Source organism: Canis aureus, chromosome 35 (genome assembly GCF_053574225.1).
Source record: "Canis aureus isolate CA01 chromosome 35, VMU_Caureus_v.1.0, whole genome shotgun sequence".
In the NCBI taxonomy this organism is placed as follows: domain Eukaryota; kingdom Metazoa; phylum Chordata; class Mammalia; order Carnivora; family Canidae; genus Canis; species Canis aureus.
In genome coordinates, this window is record NC_135645.1 from 6,224,900 (window position 1) to 6,239,263 (window position 14,364).

The following is a 14,364-nucleotide window of genomic DNA, read 5'->3' on the forward strand; positions in this document are numbered from 1 at the left end:
GCATACAGATGTGTGGGTATGTAAATTGGTGAGGAAATATGGGGGATATGATTCTAATAATTGTCTTTAAGCATATGATTTTTTATGAAAAGGATACTAGCTAGGCATTCTACAAGTCTCCAAATGTTTAATAAAAACAAATGAGGACAGATAAAGTAGGAAAGAGTCCAACTGGTCATAAAGTACTTTTTTTTCTATCCACTTTGGTAATAAAACAACAGGTTGGAAAATAAAGGGACATCTCTGGTAAGAAAACAGAAAATCACCTGTAATGAATGTGTGAGACATTTATCTGTCCAATAGAACTGTGGTTCAGTTTATTCCATGATTTTACTCACGTGTGTACTGTTTGTCCACCTATTATTGGTAAGGCACCCAAGGACTTGACCACATGGCCAAGCACATACACCAAGGAGAGGTAGATGATTGTCCTGTTGAGAGAGTTAAATCAGTCAGTCTATAAACAGTTAAGAAATGGGCAGAAGACATGAGTAGACACTTTTTCCAAAGAAGACATCCAGACACATGAAAAGATGCTCAACATCACTCATCAGCAGGGAAATACAAATTGAAACCACAATGAGATACCAACTCACACCTGTCAGAATGACTAAAATTAACAACACAAGAAACAACAGTTATTGGCGAGGATGCAGAGAAAGGAAAACCCTCTAACACTGTTGGTGGGAATGCCAACTGGTGCATCCACTCTAAAAAACAGTAAGGAGGTCCCTCAACAAGTTCAAAATAGAACTACCCTATGGTCCCACAATTTCACTACGAGGTATTTACACAAAGGATACAAAATACAGATTCGAAGGGGTACATGCACCCTGATGTTTATAGCAGCAGTATCAACAATAGCCAAATTATGGAGAAAGCCCAAATGTCCATCAAATGATGAATGGATAAAGAAGATGTGGTGTGTATATACAATGGAATATTACTCAGCTACCAAAAAGAATGAGATCTTGCCATTTGCAATGGGTTGGATGGAGCTAGAGTATATTATGCTAAGTGAAATAAGTCAGTCAGAAAAAGACAAATACCCTATTTCACTCATGTGTAGAATTTAAGAAACAAAACAGATGAACATACGGGAAAGGGGCGGGGAACAAACTGTAAGAGACTCTTAATGACAGAGAACAAACTCTGTTTGTTGGAGGGAGGTGGGTGGGGGATGGGCTGGATGGGTGATAGATATTAAAGAGGGCACTGTGATAAGCACTGGGTGTTGTAAGTAAGTGATGAATCACTGAATTCTACTTCTGAAACCAATATATTTTTTTAAAAGATTTATTTATTTATTTATTTATTTATTTATTTATTTATTTATTTATGATAGGCAGAGAGAGAGAGAGAGAGGCAGAGACAAGGAGGAGGGAGAAGCAGGCTCCAAGCCAGGAGTCCAACGTGGGACTCGATCCTGGGACTCCAGGATTGCGCCCTGGGCCAAAGGCAGGCGCTAAACTGCTGAGCCACCCAGGGATCCCTGGAAACCAATATTGTACTGTATGTTAACTAACAAAAATTTAAATAAAAACTAAAAAAAAAAAAATATTTGAGAGACTTGAGTAATAGACTCAGAGTTCATACTGATCTCAATGCCAGGATAAATGGAGTAGGAGGAGGAAGGGGTGGAGGAGGAAAGAACTGCCTGAGAAATGTACATAGAAATAGTAATGGTCAATGAAGTAAACAGACCAGAAAAAGAGAGAGCAACTCTTTACCCTGTAGTGTTAGAGGTAATGGGTATTCCCGTCAAGCTCCTTTTTCATTTTTGACCTGTCCCTCACTTACCCCCACACATACACAGTATCCACATGATGGATTTGCAGCCAATGATTTTTTTAAACTAGGAGAACTAGGACAACAAGATACTTTGACCTGAGGTGTTTTTATCAAAGAATGTCTTTGACTCTAGGAACCAATAGAGGTCTAGAAAAACCTCCAGATAAACAGGAAAAAGGGATGGCTAACACAAAGAACTTTCTCTAAGCCCAACCACTGGGATATATAGAAAGATAAAGGGCTCTCAGGTTTAGCCTGGTCACTTGAACACTTGGGTTAATTGTAATCCCCACCACAGTTACCTCATATTCAAGTTCCCAAGGGTAAAAAAGGAGTCAGAGACTATGAATAGACTGCCCAGAGATAACTAAGCAGGAACTTCTTGCTGTATTATTTGCCCAAAAAATATGAATGGCAAATAGGAAGTAGAACAGTGAGGAATTCCAGGAAGAACATATATAGAGATTTACACATTGAAATATGCCATTATACCACATATACAATATATTCCTTATGTGCATTACTACATCAGCATTCTCTTTATATATACGTAGAATAAGTAGTATAAGTAGTAGTACTAGAAGGAACTTTGGAAATTATATGGTTTACATCTGTGATTTTAAAGTGTTATATGCTGGGATATAAAGAATGAAATGAAGGTATCAGAGAGAGGCTGGAGATGCCAACAGTCTCAAGTTGTGGCTTTCTTGTTCTAAATGCCTAATCTCTCTAGGTTGGCTCTCCAGGGAAGGGACTTTAGGGGGTTTATAATGGCAAGTAGGATATCAGAGGTTGAGTGACTAATCTAAGGCATTAATTGATTAAGGCAATTAACATCAGAGGGAGGGGGCAGGCTTTCCCAAAAGGCCTTGTAGCATCTTCTAGAGAAAAGTTTTCTTTGTTGGAACAAAAAGAATAAGTAGAATGGGAATAAAAAGGATTGAGGGGCACCTGGGTGGCTCGGTGGTTGAGCATCTGCTTTTGACTCAGGGCATGATCCTGGGGTCCTGGGATCGAGTCCTGCATAGGGCTCCCTGCAGGGAGTCTGATTCTCCTTCAGCCTGTCTCTGCCTCTCTCTGTGTGTCTCTCATGAATAAATAAATAAATAATCTTAAAAAAAAAAAAGAGAGAGAGATTGAGAAAAGGCCAGCTATCATGAACCCAAACACGATGATTTCTGGTAGATCATCAGAGAGAAAAAAAGGAGTGTGAGTTAGAGTAGTAGAGTCTAAGCAACCTTTTAGGTGAAAAGCTCAGGGAATTAGTCTAAGATAGGAAGAATATAAGAGAGGAAGCTAATGGCAGGAAACTTTAACTTTAACAGAAAGAGAAAGAAGTCAAGATAGTTGGGACATTCTGCATTTGAAAGGAGGTCATTGAAATGCTAAGCATAGGAAATAGAACCCTTCTGGATAGACTTGACCAATCTTCCAATTGCAAATGAGGAATGTGAAGTCTAGAAAGGACATTCCTAAAGTGACATTCTTGGGGTGCCCGGGTGGCCAGGTTGGTTGAGCATTTGACTCTTGATTTCAGCTCAGGTTGTGATCTTGGACATGTGGAATGGAGACCTGTGCCATGTCAGAGCTGAATGTGGAGCATGCTTAGAGTTTCCCTCTCTCCTCCCTCTGCCCCTCCCTGCTCAGGTGCTTTCTCTCTGGCTCTCTCTCTCTCTCTCTCTCTCTCATTCTCTCTTAAAAAGAAAAAAATAAATAAGTAAAGTGATGTTCTAATTAATTAGTATTAGGGTTAGGTCTAGAGCTTCTACTGTTTAACTTATGGCCTACTGTTCCTTTAGTTTTATTGTAGACAGGTTAATGTGACAAAGGAAAGTCAAGAGGAGGAAGTTTTAAGTTTTATTTCACCACCAAAGCCACGGTTAATTAGAGCTTAGGAACTGAGAAAGAGTATGTGAAATGATGGCAGAGAAAGAGACCTAGCATGAAAAGGGTCAGCTCTGATGAGACAAAAAAAAAAAAAAAAAGGAGGAGATGGAAAGGACATGCTCTAGACCTACTCAGAGAAAGAAAAGAGAGTTGTAGAGATGACATCCAAAAGCATATTTGGCAATAAACACATTTAAGAGAATGATTGTAAGCCTGAATCCATAGGCATGGGCTACAGGGTATAAAACCACACTAGAGATTATTACTAAAAACATCTGGCTCTTTTTAAAAGCAACTTGACATAAAAAATAGTATTCTAGCATGCAGTTAAGCCTCTCAGTATGCTTCAATTTTGAAGAAAGTCTTTTTAAAAATGAATGAAAGTACTATGTCATGTATGAGAGTCTTTTATTCTATAAAATTTATTTATTGAATAAAGACCCTGGCTTACACTTTTTATTCTTCATATAGTGTCAATCTCCTATCTGGATGGACTTGGTCATCCTATAATAGCAAACATAAATCTTAGACACCTTCCGTGCTCGCTTCGGCAGCACATATACTAAAATTGGAATGATACAGAGATCAGCATGGCCCCTGAGCAAGGATGACACGCAAATCTTAGACACCTTCCCACCACCCTTCTCTCAAGTCAAGAAACTGTGTTTACTACTGTGGTATGGTTGTAGCTATATATTAATTAAATGCTGATTAAACACTTTAGAACAATGAATATATATATATATCCCAAGCAAATATAAACCAAGGTTTACTAAAGAGGATTCCTTGGAACACTAGGTCCACAAAATATTCTGAAAAACTATTCCATGGTCAATAATTATAGGAATCACTACATACCATAACCTTCTCTTACAGATCGTACCATGTTTATTAGCATGTTAAAGTCTATTTAAGAAGTCATGCAGTAAAGAAATCTTTTTAACTTTATGCAGCCCAGTATTTTCAAAACTTACTTGACCATGAGAGCTTTATCTTCCTATGTTACACTCACTGTATCCTATCAACCAATTTCAACAAAATGCACTTTGTGAAATACTAATTAAAACAAATCCACAGATGACAAGACTATAGGAAATAATTTGGTGATGGATAGCCAAGATCCATCTTTAGCCTATGAGAATAATACTATAGGAGACAACTAAAACATTATCCCATAAATGTCTCTTGGTGCTATTTTGAGAGACTTAAAAGATATGGAACTGAATAGACCATCAGCCTAACTCATGAAAATATTTATTATATTCTTAAGAAGGAAAACACAGAAAGAGGCTAGAGATAAGAAACAGTAAAACAGGGATCCCTGGGTGGCGCAGAGGTTTGGCGCCTGCCTTTGGCCCAGGGCGCGATCCTGGAGACCCGGGATCGAATCCCACGTCGGGCTCCTGGTGCATGGAGCCTGCTTCTCCCTCTGCCTGTGTCTCTGCGCCTCTCTCTCTCTCTCTGTGACTATCATAAATAAATAAAAATTAAAAAAAAAAAAAAGAAACAGTAAAACAGCTGAGAAGAGGAACTCCTAAGACTATACTAAAGGATGACTTAATCCAGAGAAGAGATGGAGAGTATTTAAAATAACTAACTACATTGAGGTCTCTAAAATTATAAATTTCCCGGTGGGTAAGAAATTTATCATCCCTGAGATCAAAACAAGAATTGATCTTAAACTACAGAATGGAAGATTAAAATCAGATTTAGGAAAAATAAAAATAAAAACAATTCCGGACTGGAAAGGGTGTAAAAAATTGGAAAAACTGATAATGAAGAGAAATAGTCTTTCTGTGTTGTTAGTCTTAGAGAGATGCTTATTTGTCATAGATGATGTAAGTATCTTCTTGTTTGGAAGCAAGAGGTTAGAAGTGGCAAAATCTCTGTACAATGCATCTGCCATGTACCCACCCATCTTCCTTACTTGAATTTTCCCAGCCATGAGTCAGCAATGGCTGCTCCCAGGATGGGAGTGAAATAACAGAGGCTGCTGAAGGCATGGTATATAGATGTGGAAGTATCTTCGCTCCAGTGCAGGAAATACAGGAAATACAGGGTCAGCACAGCTGAGGTGGAATAGGGAAAACAAAAAAAAAGATAGATGCATTAAAGTAATTTATGCAGAAGTGCATTTCATCTCTTGTCTTTGAAGGTGATCTCGAGCTTCAACACTCATATTAGTGAAGTGACTGAGGAGTGACTGCCAGGCAGTAGCAGCAGGCCCATGGGAACTATGAGAGAGAATGGGGCTATGCTTCCTGCACAAATGCAATCCTTCTCCCTTCAGTTCATATGCAAACATAGCAGCATTTAAGCCAATCACAAAGATCATATGGTGCTTCCAATGTCCCTACCTTCTCCCTCCCAACAATGATATAGTTCATAGACTTGAGAAATAAATGCGAAAATGGAAGTTTTCACATTTTTATTATTACAGACTGTGTTCTGGTTTCTGTTAGGTCTGTCTGTTTTTTGGCTTGTATGAGTTATTAGGTGAAATCCCATGAGGTATTTATTGGCAGTGCTGGCCAAAGGAAAAGACCAATTTGAATGAAGGTGAGAAGGGTGGACAAGGGAAATAAGTGCATAACGAAGACTGCATTCTTTGGGATGTGGATGAGGATGAGTGGAGTAAAGGCAGACCTTGAAAATTACCTTTCATGCCATAATAGGAAAAGCGCTCACAGAATTCATTTACCACAATGAAGGCAATGCTCAGTGGATAGTTGGAGCCACAGATTTTCTATGAAACAAAAAGACAATGGTTCAAGCATGAGCTTTCCTACCCCCTTTTTAGATTGCTTTCCTACTCCCTTTTTGTTTAGATTGCTCTAAACAGAAAATTTTATTTATTTTAAATCACCATGATAGGTAATGTGAAGCAATGGCTCCGACTCCTCATGAAACAGCTATTAGCACACTGAAAGTGCTTGCGTTGCTGACTTGGGAGTGATAGAAGCTATTCTGAATATTCCTTTGCTCTTCATTTATTTGATATGGAAGTGCTCAGACATTTCCTTGATCCTAGACACAAGGACCTGCTCATCTTCCTACAACTACTAACTGAAAAGCCTGGGGCTCTGGGCAGGATAATGAAAAATCATACTTATTTCTAAGAAAAGAACAAAGAATCAGCCTATGGAGCATTTGCTGTCCAAGCAGTTACATTTACAGGTCAATAACCTCCTTAGCTCTACTGTTCTGAACTAACCTCTCTTGTCCCCACCTGCCCTATTCATCATGCTGAGAGGAATCCTGGCAATATGATAAGCTTCCCATTCAGAGCCTACTAGAGCCAGCCTCAGAACCCAATTAGATTCCTAAAAGTAAGCTGATTGATCATCTTAAACTTGGGCAGAGAGTTCTTAAATCATGTAACATTAAATGTCCACTCTTCCTATGAAAGACATTCTGTAACATTTTCTTTTTAATCTTATTGGACATTAAAAGGACTATGCTATAGCATGTACCATATCAGTCAGTATATAATGAATGTTATGCTTATTTCAGATCCCTACCTAAGATAGCTATCTGAGGTGGGGATGGATATCTGTACTTGGGACAGTCAAATCTCATCATGAAATGTATATTGCCTCTTATTTCATAAGAAATATATGCATCTTTGTAAGCAGCCTTAAATTGTTTAGGACCAGAAGATATATAATTAACTAAATAAATAATAAAGTAATAAATTATTTTCATTTTTTACCTTACAGATAGATATGAAGAATCCTCCTAAATATTAATACATGTTAATATATTAACTTATTTGAAAGACACAATAAACTGGCTTCTCACCTTCCCAGATCACAGTTTGAGAATTATATAACCTGGAGTTTAATTAACACACTTTACTACTGGCAACGGCTGTATTAACATACTGACGCTGGCCATGCCACTAAACCTGTCTTTATGTTCAATTCTGTTATTCCAAAGAAATGAGAATTCTACTACCACTTGGCCCATAGTAAGAACTCAGCAAATATTGACTATTATTGCTATATTCTCTCCACTTACAGGATTTTGATACGAAGATTTAATGACATCGTGAATTTGGAAGTGTTTAACAACTATATAATACCAACATTACTATTCTTTGTTTCTCTGTCCTGTCCTCCACTATAAACTGGCACACATCATAACAGAAATTGGATGTATTCTAAAACTTTGGTGTCCAGCATAAGATTCTGAATACAGGGGGAACTAAGGGCTGAGTTTTTATATTGGTGAAGAAAGAACAATCACACACAGTTCTCCAGGCAAGAATGCTTGCCAAGTTTCCCTGGATATTCAAATTGCTTCTTTTTTTTCACCCCAGAGAAACTCAGAATATACAATGAGATACAGCAAAGTCCTGGATCCCAACTGAAGAACTCCTAACTACTCTTCCTGCTGCTTCTCCTAAGTAAAGGAAACTTCTGTTTAGATTTGGTTTTCAGGTTAATTCTAACTCCAAGTGAGAATAGTTTTTGATACCCTAATACAGCTCAGCCTGACGCTCCAGAGGCCAAGAAGTAGAACCAAAAGAACAATTCTGTTCCTGTCAGAAGCAGAACTGAATCTGGGGACTCACCGGAGGTGGCGTCTTTGGAAGGCTGAGGGGTCGGGATGGTACCTCTTCAGTGGAGACAGGTGAAAAAAGAGTTTCCTTGGATTCATTTTTCTGGAAAGGATTCATAGCTGGCTCCTTACTCTTGCTCTCCTCAAGCATTTGGCTTTGGTAGGCAGTTGGGACAGCTGCCAGCCTACTGTAAAACCGGACACTGGGAGTGGACTAGGTTTAACCCTATGCGTGTCAGCTTTCAGTAACTGCCTGGCCCAAAGCAAAGCACAAAGCTATAGGGAAAGAAAGGGCTGGGTCTCCAAGACCAGTTCAAAATAATGATTAAGTAAAAGGTCAAGCATGAGGAAGTAAGAATAACATATCACAAGATGGGGCAAGATAGTGCTAGGGAATTGCAAGAGTGTAAAACAGCTAAGAATGCCTCAAGTATATATTTAAAAACCGATTTCAGAAAAAAAAAAAACCTGATTTCAGGGTCACAGTAGCTGCCATTTATTGAACATCTATTCTAGCCAACAATAATATATCTATCATCTCTATCTGTCTCTAATTCTTAGCACAATTCCCACTTTATAGGAACTAATCTCCCAAGAGTTTGAGTAATTTGTCCAAAGACATGAGGCAGGTCTGGAATTTTAACTGTCATGAGAGATGGGAGATTTGTGTCAGTAATGCCTGTGGTCATTATTCAGGAGTGGAGGGTATGGAAATAGAAATGTAGGAATATAGGGGAATTGAAATGCAATGAGAAGGGAAAGTCATCACAAAATGGAATTTGCAAAGACAGAAAGGATACTGATTTTGGTTTTCAACATAATGAAGTTCAACTAGAAATATCCTATAAAAAGTTAAAGAGATGGAGCTAAAGAAAATGAGAGAAAAGTTATGGTGATGTACATTTGCGAATCATTCTTCTTTACTAAATTCATTCCTTGTGTTTTCATCACTTCAAGATGAATTCATTAATAAATAAAATTCAATTTGAGCAAAAATTATGAAACAGATACTTTCCTTTAAAAATATTAAATTATATTAATTTATTTAGAGAGCATGCATGCATACAAGTTGGGGGAAGGGGTAGAGGGAGAGAGAATCTCAAGCAGACTCTGTGCTGAGCACAGAACCCTATGCAGGGCTTGATCCCATGACCCTAAGATCATGACACTAACTGACTAAGCCACTCAGGTACCCCATGAACTAGTTACTTTCTAGGTATTATTGCAAACATGATTTTCCTTAATACTTAGTAGATAGAATCCCAAATGACTCCAGAATAGAATATTTAGCCCTTATCAGAGGAAGAACAAGAACAGGTATGATGATGATAGATGCATTTTATGCAGTAAGTCAGTGGAGTAAAAGAAGAACAAAAGAGTATGATGCCCCTCCAGTTGTTAGTGAAAAGAAAAAGAATCACCAGAGAGCTATAAGAAAAATGAGGGCTAAATCAACAAGGAGATCAGAAAACAAGAGAATTATTTTATTTGAGAATATGAGAGACAACCTATAACTCTATGCTTTGCAAGATTCTTACATTATCTATTTGAGTAATTTGTAGATGAACAAACTCAGAGCAAACTCTACCTCAGACTTTGACCGTATCTTTTCACTCATCACTACTCTCCCCCACCAACCTTTAACCAAAGAAGAGTCCAGCTTCATTTCTGACTGTGGCATTAATGATTAAGCTTTCAAAAAAAGTTATTCTTTCAAAAAGCATTACTCCTTCTGACCTAGTTTGGTTATAACTTTGAATACAAAACAAATAAATAGTCATAATTTACTAGTCAAGTTAACCTGAAATGCCTTGAAGATCTAATTATATCAATGGCTCCCTCTGCTCTGGCCTTTTACCTCTAGAATAGCATTTGACTTCGCAGAGAACCTATAGATACAATGCACCTACAGATACAATGCACCAACTCATTTTGCTCAAAAGTACCCCAAATACCAAACTTTAGAGTATTGGTTCTCTGATATTCCTTTTTTAGATGAAGCTCTACTTTTGATTATGGTAATATAATACTAGCAATCACAGAATCAAATAATATCAGAGATGGAAAGTTAATTTTGTCCTATGTAAACTAAAGTTCCCTTATGGTGAGAGTGATGTAGGGTAATCCATTCACATATATATTTATTTCTTCATATATATGTAATGTATATATATATATTCCAGAATAATTCATACACATATATATGTATGTATGCATATGTATGTGCACATACATGTATACACCTACACAGACTTGCAGGCCTTTTTCTTGAAAATTCTTATTCAATAGATTTAAGTAGTGATCCAAGAATCTCTGTTTTTTAAGAAGCACCTCTGTTGATTCTTATGACAGGAATTTAGAGAACACTGGTTTGAAATCCCTCTCCTAATCTAGCTTACAGAGTAGTAGAGGAGAGCTCAGAGGGACAGAGCAAGTACTAGAACTCTAGCCACCTGTAGCCTATTCTATAGCCCTTTCTATCATAAATCATGGTGTCTCTTACACCCTATCATTTTTGCTCAGTTGAAACCAGACAGAAGAATAAAAAGGAAGAAATCAAAGAGAAAAGCAAGTCCTAGATAGAAATGAGCATAAACTCTTCAGAGACAAAAGAGGTAATAAAAGTGGAAGAATGTAAAATATCGGTGATAAGAGTAAAAAAATACTATGGCCTTGGTGGTTATGTTAATAGAGTGATTATCTTATACTCATATTCAGAAAGTTGACTGAAGCTCTAAAATGATAGACACTAATATAGTCAAAGAGAAATAAATCAAAAGAGAACATGTTTAACAAGGTATATGAATATAGAATCAGCACATAAGGGGCACCTGGGTGGCTTAGTTGGTTAAATGTCTTCCTTTGGCTCAGGTCAAGATCCCAGCATCCTGGGATCAAGCCTCGGTCAGGCTCCCTACTCAGTGAGGAGTCTACTTCTCCCTCTCCCTCAGCCCCTCCACTTACTTATGCTCTCTCTCTCTCTCTCTCTCAAAAAAAAAAAAAAAGAAATTAAAAAGAATCAGCACACAAAAATAAATTATACTTAAATATCAGCAAAAACAAATAGAAAAGGGAATTTTAAAAGTGATACCAGCTATAATTGTTATAAAAATACCTAGAAATAAATCTAATAAAAGATGTCTAAGACCTCAATGTTAATGTTAAACACTATGATATATTATTGAAAGAAATTGAAAAAAATCTAAATAAATAGACATTGCATGCTCATGGGTTAGAAATTTCAGATTATAAAGATGTCAATATTCTAAATCAACCTGTTGTTTCATTACAATATCTCAATAGGTTTTGTGATTGTAGAAAATGACAAGTTGATTTTTAAAATTCATATGGAGATGCAAAACGCCAAGAATAGCAGGATGCCCGGGTGGCTCAGTGGTTGAGCCTCTGCCTTTGGCTCAGGGCATGATCCTGGGATCCTGGATCAAGTCCTACATTGGGCTCCCTGCATGGGGTCTGTTTCCCCCTCTGCCTATGTATCTGCCTCTCTCTGTGTCTCTTCTGAATAAATAGACAAAATCTTTAAAAACAAAACAAAAAAAATAAAAAGCCAAGAATAGCAAAGGCAATCTTGAAGAATAATAGTGGAGGACTTGCACAACCCAATATAAAACCTATTATAAAACTTGTAATTAGAGTCGAATCAACACAATATGGCAACAAATGGAACAAAACAGAGTACCTGCTGAGACATCATTAATGACAAAGTTGACAATGCAGTGCAGCAGGGGAAATGATGGCATTTTCAATAAACACCACATCTGGATATCCATATGGGAAAAAAATTAATTTTAACCCTTATGTTAAGTATCTTAAAACTCTTATGTTACATATCTTACACCATACATAAAAAACAATTCTGTATAGTTTAAGGATCTGTTTTTTTTTTTTTTTAAATAAAGCTTTTAGAGGAAAACATCTTTATGTTCTCCGTGGAGTATGCCAAGATTTCTCAAATAAGACATAAAATATGGTTACTATAAAAGAAAACCAATTGATATTTTGGACAGTATTAAAATTAAGAACTTCCATTCACCAAAATATATGTTAAGAGTGAAAAGACAAATTACAGAGTGGGAGAAAATATTCATATTACAAACATCTGTCAAAGGGTTTGTGGCCAGACAAATAATTTCAAAATATCAGTAACAAAAAGATGCATTTCCAGGTTGTTGAGAGTTTCCTGTTATAAATAATATAGTCCTAATAATTTTGTATATAAGTCAAATATATCAGAAGGATAAATATCTAGAATTGAGATTGCCAAGACAAAAGCATATGTTTTTAGAATTTTTAGAACTGCTTATACATTTCCTTTGTTCATTTTTTTCCTTTGTTCATTTTCTTAGTGAGTTGTTTCTCCCCTTCTTGTAAGTTTATAAAATCTGTATTATTGATATTAATGCTGTCATTGCACTGCAAATATTTTTTCAATGACCTTGTATTTGGACTTTTAAAATTAAATATAACTTAAAATGCACAAATCTTAAGTGTAAAACTCCATTTTATTACTTGTGCAATTCACACAACCATCACCCAGATAAGATAAAATATATGTAATATATTTCTAGCACCTCAGTGCTGAAATCCTTCAGAGAATAATACTTGCTGCTTCCCTTTGTCTCCCAAACTGTATCCCTCAAGGTAATCACTTTTATGACTACTATCACCATAGATTTGTTTTGTTATGAATTTAAAATAAATGGAATAATATTGTTCGTATTCTTTGTGTTTGTTTTTTTTGCTCAACACTATGTCTGTGAGATTCATCTATTTTATTGTCTGTAACAAGACTTTTATTCCCCCTGTTGTTCAGTAGAATTCACTATGTAAATATGCCACAATTTATTTCCCCATTCTTTTGTTGATGGACATTTGAGTTGTTTCCAGTTTCAGGGTTGTTTATTGTCAGCTGGGTTTAAGCTAAGAACTATTTCCAGGAATCATCTTCTCTGGATGGGTGTAGGCTAGAAAAACTTGAGTGAGATTTAGAAGTGGAAGTGAAGCAATACATATTACTGGAGTAGTCAAAGACCAAATATCTTGAACCACCAAGGCTTTGTCCTTTGTTGATAAATCCGTGTGTGTAGAGGAGAGAGTTCAAAGGTTAGGCTGTTTTTGTCTTCCCAGATTTTACTTTTTGTCAGGCCCTTTTTCAGTGCCCTGTGCACAAGCACTTAGCTCCAGGGTTAGTTAGGAGTGTATGAACAGCTTGGGGAATCTCTGGTTCCTGCTGTGTATTTGTCTAGCTTCAGCTCAATTGTCATTTCCCCAACAAGGATTGCAACCTCAGGCTACTAGGGCTAAGTTCTTGGCTCTTCTCTACTGGTCAGCATCTGAGAGATCATTTCCATGTAAAATGTTGTAGGGCATTTTAGAAGTAGGATTACTCCTACAAATTGAGTGAGTCTCCTTCTTGAAGGCAGAGTAGGAAAACTATCAACCTTTTTAGGATACATTTTTATGATATTTTTCCTATTCTTGAGTTCTTAATCTTGACTCATCTCAATAAATTGGAAAGTACTAAAGAAATTATTATAGGAATGATATGTGAATTATATAATTCCTGAATTCTGACATGTTTAAGAATGTCTTATCAAACTACAGATGACATTTAATGTATACATTATAGGTCACACTTATATCCTTGTACAGATGCAGCTTTCCTAACTTTATTGCTTTTGTAGTGTTATGGAATGGTTCGATCCCATTGGTTTTTGTTCCTTTATAGCAACTTACTTTTCCTACTTGTAAATATATATCATCATCATTTTCATCAAACCATTCATAACAGGTAAAGTAAAATGATATACACTTACATTCATCCTTTATCAGTATAGAGAATGATACTCTAAGTATTCAGACCATAAAAAAGAACATGTCTTTAAGAGTATGTTTCATTTATGCGGGAAATGATGAGGAAAAGGATGAGCTGTTTTGATTGTAAGAGGTATAGTTTAAGAACATAATGTTACGTAGCTGGCATTATCAGCTCAGACCACCACGTACTCTTTTCTGGTACAGTAATCACTACTCAAAGAAATTTTAGCAGAACAACTTTTAGTAAAAACCATTATAATTTGTATTACTATGTTAAAATGACAA

General features: G+C 36.6%; 1 protein-coding gene and 1 non-coding gene across 3 annotated transcripts in view; one reads left to right on the forward strand and one right to left on the reverse strand.

The window, feature by feature from the left end:
* The window catches only part of SLC15A2 (solute carrier family 15 member 2), a 36,771-nt gene extending 28,293 nt beyond the window's left edge, over window positions 1-8,478 (reverse strand). Inside the window, exons 1-4 of one of the 2 annotated variants that reach the window (XM_077884466.1) lie at window positions 8,255-8,478; window positions 6,337-6,424; window positions 5,606-5,747; window positions 339-431 (exon numbers count right to left, since the gene is read on the reverse strand). In XM_077884466.1, coding sequence (XP_077740592.1) covers window positions 339-431; window positions 5,606-5,747; window positions 6,337-6,424; window positions 8,255-8,392 — 461 coding nt within the window. In that variant the 5' untranslated portion in view covers window positions 8,393-8,478. Of the gene's footprint in view, window positions 1-338; window positions 432-5,592; window positions 5,748-6,336; window positions 6,425-8,254 lie in introns of those variants that run through there. The other variant, XM_077884467.1, reaches the window with a different exon arrangement.
* Window positions 4,217-4,324, forward strand: LOC144305647 (U6 spliceosomal RNA). Its single transcript, XR_013372665.1, has one exon. It is a non-coding gene; the product is annotated as a U6 spliceosomal RNA (small nuclear RNA).
* Window positions 8,479-14,364: the final 5,886 nt, after the last annotated feature.